Source organism: Ruditapes philippinarum, unplaced genomic scaffold, assembly GCF_026571515.1.
Source record: "Ruditapes philippinarum isolate M1 unplaced genomic scaffold, ASM2657151v2 ctg6109_1_1_1_1, whole genome shotgun sequence".
Taxonomy (NCBI): domain Eukaryota; kingdom Metazoa; phylum Mollusca; class Bivalvia; order Venerida; family Veneridae; genus Ruditapes; species Ruditapes philippinarum.
In genome coordinates this window covers 30,465-50,235 of record NW_026863307.1, presented here as the reverse complement: position 1 = coordinate 50,235, position 19,771 = coordinate 30,465, and the positions used below count along the sequence as shown (strand labels likewise).

The 19,771-nt window shown below is 30.3% G+C and overlaps 1 protein-coding gene across 2 annotated transcripts; it reads right to left on the bottom strand.

The window, feature by feature from the left end:
- Positions 1–71: 71 nt before the first annotated feature.
- On the bottom strand, positions 72–16,352 carry LOC132721791 (hemicentin-1-like). Of its 2 annotated transcripts, none has more exons than XM_060706166.1 (13): positions 16,234–16,352; positions 15,292–15,369; positions 14,251–14,583; positions 12,712–13,038; positions 11,458–11,736; positions 10,117–10,428; positions 9,485–9,763; positions 7,327–7,623; positions 5,771–6,073; positions 3,946–4,072; positions 3,237–3,319; positions 2,654–2,752; positions 72–2,483 (listed from the first exon to the last, which is right to left on the bottom strand). In XM_060706166.1, exons 1-13 carry the CDS (start codon positions 16,259–16,261, stop codon positions 2,320–2,322), a joined length of 2,709 nt encoding a protein of 902 aa, XP_060562149.1. In that variant the 5' UTR covers positions 16,262–16,352; the 3' UTR covers positions 72–2,319. The 2 variants fall into 2 exon arrangements, with proteins under 2 accessions (XP_060562149.1, XP_060562150.1); XM_060706167.1 differs by having other exon boundaries at positions 72–2,480; positions 16,234–16,351.
- Between the last annotated feature and the right edge of the window lie 3,419 nt (positions 16,353–19,771).

Sequence of the window (19,771 nt, the reverse complement as noted above, 5' to 3'; positions counted from 1 at the left end):
TTACCTCATTAATTAAAATTAATAAACGGTTTTTAATTCAATTGGGATGTAAATAACAAATAAAAGAAACAAACATGCCGGCATAGTTTTACTTAAAAACAAAATCTGTACAGAAATATACATATATTTTGTTAAAAACACGAATCATTTAAAGCAGAGGATAAAATTTAAATTTGTATTCTTTGTTAACAGAGGCTTACCTCTGGCGAGGTTTGAACCCATACTAGTGTATATATATACGGCCAGCAATCCTTAGATCACTAGTCCGACTCATCATTCACTAGCTCACACTGTTGCATTTTTATAAAACATTCATATAAGATAATATAAATGGTTATGTTTAAAAGCAGGCAATCACTTTAGAAATAAATGCTTTTCTCTCAAACTTGATCATGTCAAAGCGAAATGATAAAAGAATATATACATATGATTTAAGATAGAATACCTCTTATACTTTGTCCATAGCCACGGAGCTACATGGATCAGATTAAATTCGGAAAGGAACGTATTTTCCAGGATTGGAAAATAGACGAGTTAAAAGCTGTAACTCTCCTCGTAAAAAAAATGCAGAAAAAAGGGTAATATGTATAGTGTCAGTTCAGAATGTGGTACTCTTGTAATAATACAAAACTTAAACGATTCCCTTACCACATGGACAGAATAAACCATTCCCTCACCACAATGACGGAATGACACTGACGGACAGCAAAACGTGAAAAACCGGTTTTTAATTTGGGCCTTGTACTTAGTTATCAAAGGTATGTGGAAGATTGTGTAGTGATTCTATGTTAAGAAATAAAGGTTTTTTAAGTAGTATGTAATGCTCGATCGGTCAGTTTGGTTTTGACTGTCAGCTGGCACGAGAGTTTATTCAAAAGGGAGAAAAATGTAGCTATTCTGGTATACATGGCCTATTGTGATATACATTAACTGCGCATGATTATCTTTAGAAATGCTCAAATGTTTGTCACTTAATATAACTTATCAGCTATTTAAATTGCCATGTCTAACTTTACTTTAAATTGATTTATGTAGTACAATATGAACAAAACTAAGAAATAGGTTTCAAAAATGAAAATATTCCCTATATCTGAAAAATTGAAAATAAAGATAGTGACATGAACCTGAATGACAAGCATATTGGCTATGATATTGAAATGGACCAAGACATGAAGATGGACTTTGACAATGGAAAATGTACTATAAAATCGACATGGACTATGGCATGAACTAGGAATATGACACCGACAAGGACCTTTTTGATAGTTGTACGATTCAAACTATACCTATATATGGCTAGTATGGGCATTAAACGTTACTGGCCCATTTCTGACCCGGTGTACAACAGTCAATGTATTTATTTTTTGAATGAATAAAGATTAATTACTTTTACATGTTGTGTCATTTGTAAAAATATAAACTAATACCTGTACACTTTCATGTAATTGATCTCTTCAGAACACGGCTTTTATTTCGGTATCTGTATTATTCGTTAATCAATATAGTTTAAATAAATCTTTTAAAAGGCGCATTAGACCAATGCTGAGCTGTCTGTCATAAAAAAAACTCTGTCAGCCAAAACGTTAAGTCTGCATACATGTATTTTGTGGCAATTTGTTATTCATACAATCGGGTTAGTAGATGACCCATTCAAAGATGCAGATTCAAGTGTCTGCATGATACATAGATAACAAGTCTATAAAAAGGACCTTTAGTAGAGCTGCTGGTCAGTTACAAGCGCTTTTAATGTGATGATGATGAACTACCCGTTTGTTTTCCTTCTTTAGCAAGAGCCATTAATAAGCCTTTTCTTCACTGTATAATTCTTTACATTCATGCAGTTTCCACCTTCACATTTTGTAAAAATCCATATTATTTTTCTAAACGGAAGTGCTCCTTTCAATGTCAGTGAGGAAAGCCCTGATTAAAATGTGTTATACATAATGTTTATATATACTCGGGGTCAGTATATTTAAGTGTCTGCACGATACACAGTCTAGACAAAAAGGACCTAAGTAGATAAAGACCAAACTTTTTACCAGAATTCTGTACTTACTACAAAGAAAACTGAAGGAGAAATTTCGAGAACCTGAGAAATGTTCGGATTTCAGAAGTTTCCGGATTTTAGAAGTTCCGGAATTCGGTAGTTACACTGTTTAACATACAAAAAACCTCTGCTTAATGAAATTTAGACCTATTATTATTTATTTAAATCCACATTCAATAGTGTGTTGCTTATTTATTTCTGATAATTCACATGATGATAAATATAGTATTTTTCCGTACATTTGGTATTATTATTATTATTTGGTCAAACTATTATACTTTCATATTGATATAAATAGCGGTCTCTTTCTCATTTAAGTTTGAAATGTCCTCATCTTTTTTCGAGTTCTCTACATGAAGTTCACAGTACTGGTTTTTGTCCTTCAATTCGTCTTCCAATTTATCATAAGTCACTTCCGATTCATTTGCTCTTTCTACTGAAACAAAGTTTGATTCGTGACTTTAACAACAAAAACAAGGAATTCTACCTTAATTACAGGTCGAAATTTCAAAAAACGCATGCAATTTCTTTTTCAGAATATGGCATGCACAAATTTAAGTCAATGATGAAAACATTTTTGACTTTTAGATTATCATGAATTATTACCTCTCTTGTATGATTCATAATTAGTTGTGTCCGTCTGCAGTTGATTCATTTTTATCTTTTCGTATTCATTTTCTAGGTCGTTATTTCGAGTGCTTGAATCTAGATATTGAAACAATAAGAAAGTGTCATTGCTTTTTATTGACGCGCCAAAAGTCTGTATATCGTAAATGGACATACGTCGCATTGTTATTACACCAGTTTAATATCGCTTTTTAAAACGGATTTAATTTAATTCACTCTTGTGGCTTCGTTTTGTAATGAAATGAAATAATATTATCAACATTCACTTTGTTATGATTAAAACACATTATGCACATACACAATTGATGTAAGGTATTAATGGGATGACTACATCTCATACATGCCTATGACGGGATGAATCAACGGAATCAATTGTTCAGAAATCAATCAAAATATATATAGCTAGGAATATGGAGTTTTTTCATGAAAAAGGGTTTTAATACTAACTTAAATATGTAATTATAACTCGTTTATTTTCATTATTATATTGTTTTGATAAATGATGCACAAAAATTTGTTTTCTCAAATTTAAAGAGAAGTCAATATCACAAGCATATCTTACCTGTTACATTCTGATACAAATTATTGGAAACCATTCCATGGTTTTGCTGTTTATTAAACAATCCACTTAATACTGGAAAGTATCTAATAAATAAAAAAAAAGAAAATATTTTGAATATCTTTCATTATCAATATGTTAATATGTAAACTCCATATAAATATTTTTAATTTCTTCTACCTGGACACAGTATTGAAAACTCATACATTTACCATTCTATTATGATGTTAAAGACAAGGACTTAAAATCGTTGTGATATTTTGGTAATAAGCACACCAGTCCTCCGAATTGATACGATTTTTATTTTTCAAGAACTTTTCATCAAATATTTTGTATGGGAGTCAAAATACTACATTTTTTGCTACCTAAATGGCACAGTACTGCATATTCAGAGCCACTTTGATAATTGTTGAACAACTAATGTGCTCAAAAACCATTTTTAGAACCTGAGAATGAAGAAATGATATATTTCTGACATAACTTGTCTTCTTTGGTAGAATTGCTGCTTCTTCTGTTTTATGTGAAAATTTAAGATCGTTCAGAAAGGTATCTGTGCTTAATGATATTTCCACTAACGCGCTCATAATTGCATGGAAACGAAGTATCAAATACATGTAGCTGTAGGTCAACTTTGTCAATATTAAAAAGAAACTGATATGCTTGTATGAAAGTATGAATTTAAAGAAAAAAAAACAACAAATAAAACCATAACCTTTTCCTGTACAACATAATGCCAACAACTATTACAAGAGTAATGATGAATATCATTAAAGGTAGTCCAACAATGAGTCCGTAATTGTAAGATGGATTTCTAGGTTCGGGATCAGAGGATTCAATTGCTATAATAATATAGAAAGAACATCTTTTCACACCTTATTATATATATTTCAATATTATGAAATAATTCAACACAAAATGCAATTACAAATAGAATGAAGTGGGCAATAATACATCTTTACATCTCTTAGAACATTGCATTGTGGTCTATATACAAAGTATCATTCATATTTATGATAATCTATTAAGTCAGTTTATAATACATGACTGCAGCATTAATATAATTTTTATAAAGAAGTAACGTCAAGAAAATCAAAGAAATAACATAAACATATTCATATTTACAAATCTTCAAGACGAAAAAAATGACCAACATATTTTTTCTGCTTCTCAGTTTGATGACTGAGGTGGCCTTTCCAGACACATTATGGTATGCTCTTTCTTCAAATAAGTGTCAAAAATTGAGCCTTTGATACAGTACACCAGCATCCTGTTACCATTACTTGTTGCCCTAGGCCATCAAATACGCTAAGGGACTACCATAGACTCCCAGGTTGTCAATGTAAACAATTTCATTCAGTTTTCCTGATACTTTCGCAGTATACTAGTTCCCTTGTTAGACATACGTTTACACATTATCACATTACAACCATTTTGATACATTTTGTTATATTTCGGTGGTCAGACCATCAAACTAAATTTCCTAAATAACAAACCAGAAATTAAGAAATTAATAATTTCCAACTACTAAAATTCTAGAAAAGGGGTGATCCCTCGGAAGCAATTAAACAACAATATTATATGAAAATTGAGTTGATTAAGACAAGATAAGATTTTTTATGTGAAATAATGTAATAGTTTAACATCTCTCACGCACCTAAGCACAAGCTTTAGCGGTATAATACCATATGATTTCTAAATCAGTTATGAGACTTGATGTCCGATATCTATTGTCACGGAGAACTAGCGACTTATGGATTACATATCTAATTATCTTCTTATTTAGCTTAACGGGCAGAAATGGGTAAAAAAAGTCCGGTTAAAGTTTTTCATGCAACCTTTTACGTACATAACTGTCATATGTATTGATAATTTACTTGCAAGAACTTGCGAACACAAGTAAATGTAAGTTGAAACACACATAAAGACTACCTGTAAAATCTTGAGATGTCCATTCATGAAACTAGTACTTTTATGTTAGTGCTGGCCAGTGTCAATTGCATAGTTGGAACGTGCAAAAAGATAATAAAATCTGTTTAAAACTGAATATAAAACTAATCCGAGTGCATAGATTTTAACTATTTTGAGTGTCATTGAAAGGTGTAAATATGTATAAATTGATGTTACTTTTTTGTTGTTTTTTGTTAAAACTTCTTCTACAAATGTTAAAGACATTAATACTTTACTTTTTTCTAGGATATTTCTGAAATGGATAAATTCTTTGCATATCAATAAAACTGAATCTTTCAAAAGATGTAAAGGTATTTATGGATGGTTATTTTCTAAATAAAAGTATATACATAATATTAAGATCTGTACACATAAAAATCGTCTGTCAAGTGATTTTCAGAAGTTCAATTCATGTATCTCGAACATGTCACACAATTTTCTTAAATCTTATATATACGTATATTTATACTCGTATAATAAGTGTAAATAAAAACAATTGATTAAAAATCATTGTCAATATTATTTCGTTAATATTGATTTTGATAATTTAGTTGTTGTTGACAATATTACCAAATTTAGTAATAATATACCTGGAGATTCCACATGGAAAACGTGTTCAAACACTCCATATTCATTTCTAATTGTCAGTCTGTACTTGCCATAATCGTCGTCTGAAACACTATGAATTGTAAACTGAATGTCCAAACCTGTATTAGTAATTTCAAAGTTGTTGCTTTTATTGACAGATACCCAAGAAAGTCCGTTATATTTGTTAATCAGAACGTTTGTTGGTTTAGGATATGCCAGCACCGTGAAGTTAATATTCATAGCTTCATTTCTTGAAATTGTTATCCTTCTTTGTAATGGAGCTTTCGGATCTTGCCTAGGTGAGCCTTAAAAAATAATAAATATATTTTGATATTCATAAACTGTTTTCCCTCTGAACTTTTATGCTATTATTTGAATCTTGAATGAATTCGAGAGACCAATGCAGTGACTTAAAGGAAACAAAGATGGAAAGAAAATGAAAGACAGCTAGAGAGACGTCATTGCATTTAGATTTGCCTATGTTTCGCTATATAATTCATAAATTGTATGTAACCAGTTGGAACATCCAGTTTTCCAAATGAAAGGTTTATATTTTGATAGCATTGTTTTACCCAACATTAAATTATGCTGCAAAATTGTGGGGACATCACGCAGATCCAAATATAGAAATTATACATGCAACGTTTTGTTGATTGTTGTTAGTGTCAAGCAATCAACTAATGTAGATGTGTTATATAGGGCACTTGGTCGAATACCAATGTCCATTCATAGAAAACTAATATTGATCAAACACTGGTGAAATTACTTTAACTTAATGAACAAACTATATTGTACAAACTTTATATTAAGATAAAAACCGATGCTGACAATGGCGTAACCAATAGTGGTAAAACTTGGGCATATACTATCAATACTTTTTAGAGCAGACTGTCGTGTTTTATAAGTGAGAAAATCAGTTTACTATGCATATAACATTATCAAACAACGAATTTTAGACATATTCTACAATGCTGGCATTCTTCAATTTATATAACTCGTCTAGATAAGATACATATTGTTTATTGCAACACCACTGATTTGAACATGAAAACTATTTGGATATTATCGTTGAACCGAAATTTAGGGTAGCACTGTCTAAATTTCGTTTGTCTTCTCATGATCTTGCTATTGGACGTGGACAGCAAAGGAATATACCAATACAGCAAAGGAATTTACCAATAAATGAAAGCTTGTGTATAAATTGCAATGCCGGTCTTATAGAAAATGAATATCACATTGTATTAATATGTTCTAAATTCCAGGCCTAAAGATCAAAATATATAGATTTATTACTAAACGAGGCCATTTTAACAGAAATTTATTAACCTCATATGTGCAAAATCTAAATCAATGATTTATAATTAGGTTAAATAAATATACTATGTAACTTGCATGACAACTAGTCATTTTAACTGTAATGCTATTAGTACAGATACATATACCATACATACATTGCTCTCTACTGTAATTCATGTCTATGTAATTATTGCAATGGAACATGTTATTTTAATATAAATGCAATAAAATATTTGTAGCTGTAGAATAAAATTGTACGCACATGTTACAAAAAGTGTAATATTCCTTTCAGAAACTCGTTCGTGTTTTATAACATTGGTACCTCTGCATGTATATACTCCTTTATGGATGCATGTCGCTTGAAAAGTTGCAGAATATATTGTATAATTTTCATAAATAGTCTTTGTTACATCCAGTTGGTCTTGACTGAAAATCCTCCCTTCGGGGACTGGATTGCCCTCAATTTCGCATCTCAAATTCACTGTGTGGTTTTCTGCAACTGTTACGGTGTCATTTCTGCTGTAATTAACGACTACGTAATTCAATATTGAAACTTGATCTGCAACATAAGAAAATACACTTTTTAATAAAACGTATTAAAGTAGAATTAAGGATACAACAAAAGTGTAATATCAACAATTATGTTTTTAAGGTTCTATGCCATTTGTTTCTTTGTCAATAGGTATCATGCAGGTCGAGGGAATCCTACACAATACCATACAACGTATTTCTTCATAATATACATGTATTGTATTTACTTAAACATACTTATATCACGCGTACTTTAAGAACATCTAACATTTCTAAAATTACATATCTCAACTTAAAATTATATAATTCAATCAGTCCAATGCACAACATTATATATATAGTTTTAACCAAAAGGAAAGCAATTTTGAATTAAATGAGAGACATTTTTGCACATATGATGTGTTGGTTGTTTGTACTTCCGGCTATCTGTGCTTTTACTTTGTAAACATAGTAAGTGATTACTGGGGATCTGTTTTGGGAGACAAAAAGGACTTCAGTTCGTATAGAGAATTGTTAACTATTCTGAAATATAGCTTTCCTTCTGAAATGTATGAATTGGTATCTAATATATTGTTGTGCTTTCCTACTGCTTGGTACTCTATAGTTCTCAACATATCATTTTGGAAAAAGAAATGGAATATCAATGCAATTGTATTAAAATCTTTTTAACATAAGATAAAGTTGAGTAGTATTCTAAAATTGCCATTCCTTTCAAAAACAAAAAAATATTAGATCTAGTTTAGTTTAAACATAGTTTATTTCGAACAAATTCACAATACAAACATGATATGCTGAAAAAGGATTGGGTCCGAAAGCTGAGCTTATAAAGGCCTTCTCCTTATGATTTACAATGCATAAAATACGGTATGACAGTATATGTGACTTGCTTGAAATATATCTGATTATACATTGTTTTCAAGAAGTTAAAGTCAAAATTGTTTCTAACATTTAGTTATAATATAAAAAAAGGAATGAGAATACAGGACTGCATCATTTTGTTATATAACATTAAAGAGAAATAACGTAAATTAAGATAGAAAGAAATGAAGGAAGAAACTTTCAGCAAAATAGAAAAGAAGAAGAAATAACTGAAATGTGGATCATTCGGATAGTTCGACGATTTAAAGGGAAGTATTTAGTGATTTGAGCTGATGTGAATATGCTTAAGAGAATCTCCTGCTTTTTCGGATGTATGTATGAACGGCTTCAAACAGTCATCTAAAAAAATATTAGACCTATACAATAACACATTTTCTAATGATTCCATTTTATTTTAATTATAAAATCTTAAGAGTCCATTATCTAAAAGTTTTATTTTTAAAAGGAATGAATTTGATGCTATTTAATGATGAATAAGTCTGCTATGAAACCACACAGGTTGTGAATCTTCTAATAATTTAAAAGGTATAGAAAGAATATTAGACATACATTTTCGCTATATGTTATGTTTAACATTAATCATCATTTTGTTGTACAGATCAGTTTTAATGAATACCCATACATCGGATTTTGTCCGTAGTTAATCTAAAAATAAATTTTATGCAAGGTCGTATAAAAGGTTTTTGAAGTACATTACCTGTTCTTTAAAAAATTGAAAGGAAACAGGATACACAATTCACAGTACAATGCTTAACCCACATTCAAACAGGTTTTGTATAGAACACAGGTTAAAAAGTTATCATAACTTTAAAATCCCTTAAAGTTTGTTGTCTGTTTAAACCACACAAAAATTCTAAGCTGTTAAGCTGTCTAGTATCCAAACAGAATTAAAGACTAGCAAACTCACATTACAGCTTGTCAAATATTTATTAATGTAGTGCCACAATCTGAATAAATTATTATTCAACGGCATACCTTCAATTAAAAAACAAACAAATATACATACTTACACAATACGTTCATTTCGATACTTTTATTCGTTATCCCTTCACTTATGACACCACCGGTCATAATTATGGTGTTATTAACTCTACACGTATATACCGAACTGTCTGTCTTCGACACATTTTTCAATGAAAAAGTTGGTTCAAGCCATTGTTTTCCGTCTTTATTTCGTATCCACATGACACTTGTGTGTCTAGGATTTCCATAAATTAGTGGACATGAAAAGTTAACATTTGTCCCTTCTTCAGAACTAATATTTTTCATCTTGCCAATTTCTGGAGAAACTGAAATATAACTAAAATGTAAAAAAATGACATATTAAAACATTGATAAATGTTAAGTAAGCGATAAACTAGTTACAGAACTAGTCACAGAACTAGTTTCTCAATATCGGATAAATCAAAAAGTTATCTGGTGGCAGAAATATGCCATCATAGATTGCTACTGTTTAAATATCTTTTCTACAAATGCATTAAATCAGTATGCCAAGTGACATATATCAGATATCTTTTATCTTGTTTTAATGATTCACACCAAACATTTGACATTGAATAGTTGGTCACTCTATAGTTATGTTACTATAATTTCCACAAACAATTGTATTCAGATGAAACAGTAATTAATTGAAACATATTACATTGTATATCCGTCGAGACTGTCACATTGTTTTCACCAGTCATAGAACTTCCTTCAGTAGGAATCATAACATTACTGACATGGCACGTGAGTTTGTCTGTGTCGTTTCTCATCAGTCCATGTATGTGTATTACAGAACTATTCAACGATGTTATTGGTCCCCATGAATAAAGGTTGGGCTTTGGTAAGCTGCTAGCGTTGCATAATAAAGTAAAAGGTGTATGTTCCGCAACAATCAAAGCATCAGTGATCGGCATATTCACATTCATGTCTGCTATGGATACAAGGAACAGCGTTGGCTTGCTCGGAGGATCTTTATATTAAAACATTCAAAGGTTTTTATTACGTTTAATAACTGACAACTAAACGAAATACTTTAAAATTGTTATTCTAACACGACCCGTATTTTCGCTATTGAACATAGAAGAACCGAAAGTATGTGTTATTATTGGGTTAACGCACGTTTTTCCGTGTTATAACGTCTGCAGATCCTCGAGGAACGGTTGGTGCCCGAGCTCGGTAGGAGGGATTCTGCAACTTTATAACATAAAAACAGTGAGTTGACGCTATTATAGCATAACATTTTTAAACCAGATTCATGATATATCTTTAACCACTAAAACTGCATCGCACTGAAAATAAGTACGGAAACAAATCAGGTGCAATTCAGCTTAATATCAGGAAAAGGAGCAGTTATTTGTTGATGTCTTGTTGGAATCGAAATAGTGTATCCAAATAGGTGATTTTTTCGCTTGATTATTCACTGTTTGTCGTTCGGGTGCGCATCATTATATTACTCGGGATACGCCTCGCATCCGAACTCGAAACAGTTTTTTTTATTGAGCGATCAAATCACTGTTTGGGATATATTATTTCTTAATTAACATTTGTTTTGCAGCATATTATTCAATTTTTTACTGAAAAATCGTGCGTATTTACTTTGTAATTTAAAAACACGTTGACTGATATTGATTTGTAATTTTTGTATCTAATTCTTAAAGCAGAATGCCTCCAGATTCATGCTGAATTTTATAAAAAAATTAAGAAGTAAAATATTTTCAAGTGAACCAAGAAAGTACTTTTTACATTGCAAACGACACTTTCAATCAACGTTAATTTCCAAATAAATGTCGCAATAAAAAGCGCATACTGCATTAGTCACGCAGTAACAATATGGTGATAAAGACTGCAAAATCAGTTATTAATTGCATATAACATGTAAATTATCATTTGAATTGTAGATACTTTTATTTTATTTAAAATCCTAATACATTATATTACACATACATGTATTACATTACATTTATTAAGGTTGATTTTAACGAATGTCTTATATACATACACAAGACTTCTAATGTCATGTTCTTGCTTGACGATCCGTTTTTCCTTATATTTCCTGTCATAACCATTAAGTTATTTGCCATGCATGTATATCCCATACTGTCCTTTCGAGATGCATTTTTGATCGTAAAGGAATTAGTAAACCAGTGTTTATCGTCACCTTCCCTTGTCCAAATGTAGTTTGTTGCTGTTGGATATCCATGTGTAGTTGGACATGTAAATTCTACATCTGATCCTTTTGTTACTCGTTTGTCCAGCAACATTTTGATTGTAGGAGGGTCTGTAATCAATCATAACTTCAGTAAATACAATACAAGCATAATATTCATGCATGCATAAATAGATATATATTCATTTAAATGCATTTTATATTCAAATAGGAGTACAATTCCATGACAGTTTCGGAAGCGGATTTCCCCAAACAATTGCACAAGCCAAGTTGCATGTACTGTTCTCCTTCAGTGTATAAATACTATCATTTGAAGCGTTTTCGATGTAGGGACCTCCGTCTGGAGCATCTGGAGTTATTCAAAATATTATATGAAAATATCGGTAATGCAGATAGATATTGTTTGACCATTGGTTACTCGTAGAATCTGACAAATTTTGTTTAAAAAAAACACCAAAAAACTATTAAACACTCATTGTAAGACAAAACATCAATTATCTAATGTTTATTTTAATTTTGTGTTGACACTAGTGTCGCTTTCATCAACCTTTTAATGACAGGTGTATATATTTGGTTTGTTGTTCTAGTACAAGTACTATCTTTGCTGTTGCCGATTTTGACGAGATACATCATAGAGTACCACTAATTGTACAAGCTACAAGCTATTTTAAAAAGAAAAAAGTTCTTTCATAGCAGCAAACGAGGGAAACGGTACATAGTCGTTAATCAAAACAACTTTTACTTACAATATAATTACCAATAAAGAAATTAATAAGCAATATATTGTCAAAAGTGTAATAATTATTGCTTGTCCATAAATCATAAATTGAGACCCCTAGCTAAAGCATAGGATAACATGGGTTACTTTACTTTATATATATTTGTTCATGACTCAAAATAGAAAAGTTTTTTCTATTTTTATATCTTTATTAATAATTATTAAATGAATGTATTTCACTTCGATAATATTTGTAAATGAATTACTTTGTTGTAATTTTACAAAAGGCAATAATCAGTATTAACAAACAATAAATGTTTATGAAATCCCATACTAAACTGAGACACGTGTGACAAAACATTACTTACAATGCACTTCGAATGTTATGTTTCGAGAAACGTTCCCTTTTCCTATTCTATTCGTGCCATGGCAATAAATTTCTGCCCCTTGCTTTTCTCTACTGACACTTATGTTTAACACACTGATTGCAGATGTAAACCCCTTTTCATTAGATATGAATTCGATAGAACTCTTTCCGTTAATTTGAATGTTAGCACCGTTCAAACGCATAAACCAATTTATTGATGGTGTTGGTCTACTGTATGACGTCATGCATTTGACCAATCTATGCTTATTTTCTAATACAGTTATTTTGTTGCCAGTTGGAGATGTTATTTCAACCGTTTTCACTGGAACTGAAATATATTTGTTATTGTATGCTCTCTCAACAATAAGCAATCAAACTATTGTAGATGGGTACTGATCGTGCGATTTTGAATCAAATTACTTTTTTATGTCTTGTTTTCATGATATGGCATAATGAATCACCATATTTTATTGCAATTTTAGGGTATAAATGAATAAAAAATATCACAGTACAGTTGTTGATTTCTTTTGTCTATACCTTTTACTGTCAGTTATCTTTTTATATTAAGCTGGTGATCTACCATACATGATAATAAGACCAGTTTATAAATTCTATTTCTGACAAGACTGTAGACTGATAAACGTCATGAGGTATGTTTACCAAGATACGACAAAATTAATCTCAGTCCAACCTAGTTTACCACCTTGCGTATCTATTTGAAATTTTGACCATATCACAGAAAAAAAGCCTAAATCATAAAAAGTATAGTACTCATAGTATGCATATATAAATGAGCCTAAAACGTGGTTAAACAAAACGAATGCATGGTTGAACAAAACGAATGCGTGGTTGAACAAAACAAATGCGTGGTTGAACAAAACGAATGCGTGGTTGAACAAAACGAATGCGTGGTTGAACAAAACAAACTTACTGACCTAGTTCTCATAAGTATTTTGTGAAGACCAATGACGTAATTACAATAAAAAAATAACACGAAACTTACAGAATAAAACGTGTAAGGCACAAAAAGTGTACTTTCACTCCTGCACTTTAACTTATTTTATGTATTCGAAACATTAAAAAAACAACAAATACTTCATCAAATGCGCACAAACAGAAAGTGCACAAAAGCAAGAATATGCTTTGGGATCATTTCCCCGTATTTTGTGCGTTAATCAAAATTTTCTTTCATAGAAACTACAACAGCAATATTTTATACCTTGATATTTCCATATTAATCAAAATATATCAGCTTATTTTAGAAGACTTTAAATCATAAATAACAAATGTTTATCAAATGGATATACTTCTTTCAAAAGAAAAATGTCATCAGTAAGATATTCTCGCATTCATTGTTAACAGAAACATTTGAATATAATTACATGTATTTTTGTCATTTTAACATAACAAAACTGAACATATACCACAACATATTCAAGACGGCATGTATGTGATTGCATATTTTGTAAGGGATTATTAATTAATACGTTCAATTACAATGTTAAAGAGAATGTTTTATTACATTTGATTGATTAAATACCTTGAATATTGATTGTCGCATCATTGCTTATGGGGCTGAAATTAATACCTCTGCACCTCCAAACTATATTGTGCTGTGTTTCGTTCACTCTGAGTATAGTTAGTGAAAAACTTCCGTTTCTATGGCAATCCCATGAATATAACAACGAATTATTGAGATATCCACTCACAACACATTGGTCATCTTTAAAAAATATTACTGGCCAAATAGAGGGATTTTCAGAATTTGCCCAAAACGATCCTATAGAGTGCGTTGTGCACGTAAAAGTCACGTCCACATTCTCCATTACGTCGATACGTTCTGGTGCAAGCGTTACTTCCTGTGAAAACATACCTTCAAAAAAAAAACAAAAAAAACAACAAACAAATCAATGTTTTTCAGGATTAGACACGTATATTAAATTTCTTACAGAAGTTTAAGAATACCATTTTGTCTGTTATAAACCTTTCAAAACATTCATGGGGTACTGTTTACAGCATTTAAAAATGGTAGAATACCAATATATGCCCGCCACAAAAGCCTAGTATTGTGTTAGCGAAAATTTATGTACATTTGTATTTAAGTACAACGGGCGTTCCAAAAGCACGTAATTGATAACGGAGGCTGACGTCAGGATTTCTGAAGATCAAGGAATATAGAATTTATCTAAAGAATGTGAGTAAGCATGTTGAAATTTAAAGCATGCTCAAGGAAATAAAACATTGTTTAGTTCAGATTGTAAACAATATAAAACAAATAAAAACAATATACCACGTAATCTCTTTAAAAGGCATTAAAGAAACATAAACACATTAAATGATGAAATTTACAATATAAATCACCAAAATACTACCGTTTTAACAATACCTGCATATTTTGACAAGGTCTGGACAATGCCAGTATAGATACACTACTCACTCTTTAAAGCAGTTTCTGTGCTTTCATGAAATATAACACAAAACTGGAGGCGTAATGCCTTAATCTTTGCATCTGAAGTAAGTTAAGTGAGTAACGACATGAACAGAAAAGACTGTATTAAATAATGGGAACGCGATATCTTACCTTGCAGTTTTAATGAAATCAGTGCAATGAAAAATGAACAGTAAACACTTGAATTCATTCTCAAGATTTCATAATAATCTGAAACAAACGAAAACAAAAAAAAAAGATTTACAGTATAAGATAATAAACGGCATGATATCATGTCAATCGAAGCTTTACAATATGCTATGTATACATTCAAAATTTAGTATTTTTAATTCATTTTATTTTATTTGTGTAAGAGACATATATCATAACTGTATGTATTGGTCATATTATTTGCTTTTAATAACCACTTCATTTATAGTCTATATATAATACACATTTTTCTTACTTGATAATTTTACATTGCTTTTGAGAATCTATAAATTTCATATTATTCATATTGTGATATTCAAATATGTGTTCAAAACCGATTCATTTGCTTTATATTGTAGTATTTTGATGAAAGCATTGTGTTTTGAAGTGACACACTGATATCTGAACATATTCTATAATGTGTTTCACATTTTGATTATATTCTGGGATTGATATATGTTTATTCTATCTAGACAATCTTTAGACAAATTTGCATAAGTGAAGTATTGGTACAACAAAATAACATGGAAATTGCAGAATCGGTTTGATTAAGTCTGTACATGATGGATAATGAAAAATCGCCACATTCGTCATGTCCTCTAGCATTGGCTTGAACGGTATTCAATTAAAATTGCTGGAATCAATTATCAGAAGGACCAGAAAAATAAAACAACAATGAAGTGAAAGTCATTAAACATATCTATCAGAATAAAATAAATTAAATGTGCTCTTAATCTTGTGAATAAGTTTATGTCTAACCAGAAGTAATGCAGTTATATTCTCCTATACATAAAATATTTGAATTTATTTTCATGAAATTCTTAAAGTCATATCTTTTTGACCATTTTACGTATTTTTTTATAATAATATCATAAACTAACTTACATTTAAACATGTCTTCCTTGTCGAACATTCACCATTTTTAAAAAGACGATTTAAACTTCCTGATTAAGAATGTACTATATTTTTATGTACATCAAGGTAAACACACCAATACATAATGGTATTCTCCAAATACCGCCCACTTTGCATACATTATGCAGTGGTTTTATGATCCGTTTTATTCTAAATTGATTGTAAAATAGCTATGCAGCCATAGCCTAAGAAAAAACAAAACCATTACTACACAGGAAAATATATTGCTCAATGCATTGTAATCAAAAGTAGTATTTGTTTTAATATTAATAAACGATAAGAAGGTGCGGGTTTATCAGTTGTAAAGGATGTCGCGCCAATACACAAAATGTATATTGTTTGCCGCGTTTATAAGTTGGAGGGGGTATTTTTTTATTTATTATCATTATTTATTTTATTGTTACTGTATTTTTTTTGAAAACTTGGATTTTATATTTTACTGCCTTTCAAATACGTACAGATAAGTTCAGCGATCATTTTTTAAGAATTAAATGGCAATTATTTTCCAAAACAACTCAAACAATATAACGAATTGACTTTAATTTTGACTTAATATGTTTATATAGGCATTAAGCTCATATTTATATGTTAAAATGGTGCTCATATGAAAATTATAATATTTTAAACTATGTACGCCATTTTACAATATAAACAAACACGCTATGACAAATGATAAAGCTATCAGTGTAAAAAAAGATAATTCGATTTATACCTTCATTAATTGATATGCATACACCTCCTCTATTTAACTTATTTTTTTACTATCAGATATGATCAAATAAGTTTTCTTCAAGTAAATCATTTTCTTCTTATTGAGTTATAGAAAGACATAACATTTAACTGTGTAAATGAGGATGATTATGATGAAGGCATCACTCTTGTAACGCCCCATGTCACCCTTAAATTCATATGCTATATTTACATAATTAATAAATGTACAGCAAGAATATACTATTAAAAAAATACAATAGTTTGATATCATTTATACAATCTTTGCCTGATATATGAATATTTTACAAAAGAAAGTTCAATTAAACATGGGCTTTTCGATCTCATTGTCGCCCTTTATTCTGTATTGATTTGCTATTACATATCAAGGGCATTTCAGATAATTTGGTTACAATTATGAAAACCTTACTTTAACTATTATGTTGTATTCATTTCTTCGTCAAAAGAAACAAGAAGTGACTTAAAAAAAGATATTTGGTCGGAGTTAAAAATGCTTTTACTTTCAAAGGTTACTTCGCAGTTTTGTTTACAAGATGAAATGATAACAGATATTGCTTAAAAAACAACAATAATTAATTTGTTCAAATTCTTATTACTAGTTGATGAAGGGCTATTTTAGACTTTTAAAATAAATTATAAAACATGAAATTGATAAATCTTCAAAGAAGCGCTCATTTCCTTCCTTCCTTCAAGCATTTTTGTACATGTCCTTTTTTTTTTTACATATATCTTTATTCAGGTTAACAACTCTGCCACGAATGCCCCTGTTTATCCATAATTCTATGCAATGTATTAATAATATCCTGTAGGAAAAATCGAAGACGCCATACAAAACAAACCACACTCTGGAAAAAAAAAAACGAAACAAAACACAATCTCATTCGTACTCAACATGTTCGCTCAATTCATTTAACCCTCATATATATCGTTTTTAGGTAATGAATGTCATTTTAGATATAAGCGAAATTAAATAAGCATACTAACATACTTATGCTTCGATTGACATAGCTATCAATGGTTGGATCCAAAAAGCACTGCAAGTTACGTTTCTAAATGAAACTGTCACGCGTTTCGGTTTGAATTCCTATACATTGACGTATTAATACACACATTTATATATGTTTATTCATATGCAAATGCAAGGAAATATGAAATCCATATCATTTGAACACGTCATAAAATATCCGAAATAAACACTGAATGCACCAAAAAAGTTGGAGTGGGGTTGGTTATTTGGTGTCTTTCGGTATTTTCATGCATATCGAAAGCGTTATTAGTGGACAAAGTTAAAAAATCCATTGATAACTCACTCAGTAAATTATCATATTAAATAAGCTATTCACTACAGAATTAAGAAAACTCTTAAAGCAGTATAAAATGTTGTTAAATATTTCATGACAGGAAGCACAATTCACATATTTCAAATATCCGAGAAATTTAACTAGAAAGTTTGATTCCGAAACTCCTTTTGATTATTAAAGAATTAAAACGTTTAAACGTTTCAGAAAAAATCCTTTATATTATTTTATTAATTTTAGAATGGCCAATGAGATTCCTGGATTTCAGTTAATTAATTTAAAATGACCACTGAAATCCAACTTATATTCAGTTCATCCCTGTAAATTTTTCAGGAAGTCAAACCGTTCTCAGGTGGACTTCGTCCAAATAAAATAGAGACTATAGATACTTTACGTAAAGAAGATAAAACAAATCGATTATATTGCTTTGCAACTTATGCATAGTTTGATCCAAGAATGGCATAATTGCTGACGATCATTAATGAACTTTTATGAAATATTTCCTGTAATGTGAGACCTTGACCTTTGAGATACAGATCTCGATTTTCTGTAGAACACTCTGTCTCAATGTGCTTCACATTTTTGAAAAATAATTTCAAATCCATTCATAATGACAATGTTTAGATCGGACACAACTGAGAACAACGGACGTTAGCACTGACTTGACGTGACGGCCGGCGGAGTTACGTTGATTTTCTTTGATCTTTAAAACCACAGAAAAAAACTAGAAACATTTTTATCGCATGCCAGTAACATCATAATGTCATCACAATAGGAGCATTCACCCTAAGTTAATTGAGTTCGTGAGTGCGGAAGAGAGGACGGACAGACGTACGACACTGCAAAGCACTAAATGCCCACAATTAGGATAAAAACATTTGTTATAAATAAATTACGTAGGAGGAAAACTATTAAAAAAGTTTAAACCCAGTATTTAAAAAAAACTTAATTTAAAAAAGATTTTACATATAGTAACATTTTCAAAGTGAAATAAAATCAACAACCTTACTAGGTCTTATGAATATATATGATTATGGAAAGCACTTTCTATTAGTTTTTCTCTTTCACAATATATTTGAACGTATATTAAAAATGATAATCATACGCACAAGAAAAAAACCACATTCACTGGAGTGTACAAAATGGCTTACTAGAACATTGTATTTTTTTTGATAACTTAAATGTTTTCGGTAGTTTTTCAACCTTTGTGTGTATTTACAGGTTGATTTGTTTATTATTCCCATAGATTACCTATGATGCACTTTAAGTATATTACGATATACGGATTTTACAAAAGAGCTTTACAAAAACGATTACAGGCAATGTAAAAAGATAAAGATTTTTCTTTTATGTTCACATTTCAGTTAAGAAAGTGTTCATAAGTTGTTTAAAATTTTGTTTAGAACGCAATCTGCGTTTCATTTAAGCACAAATAATATTCAGCAGTAAATCATAGTTTAGTATACTATCATATTTCCATA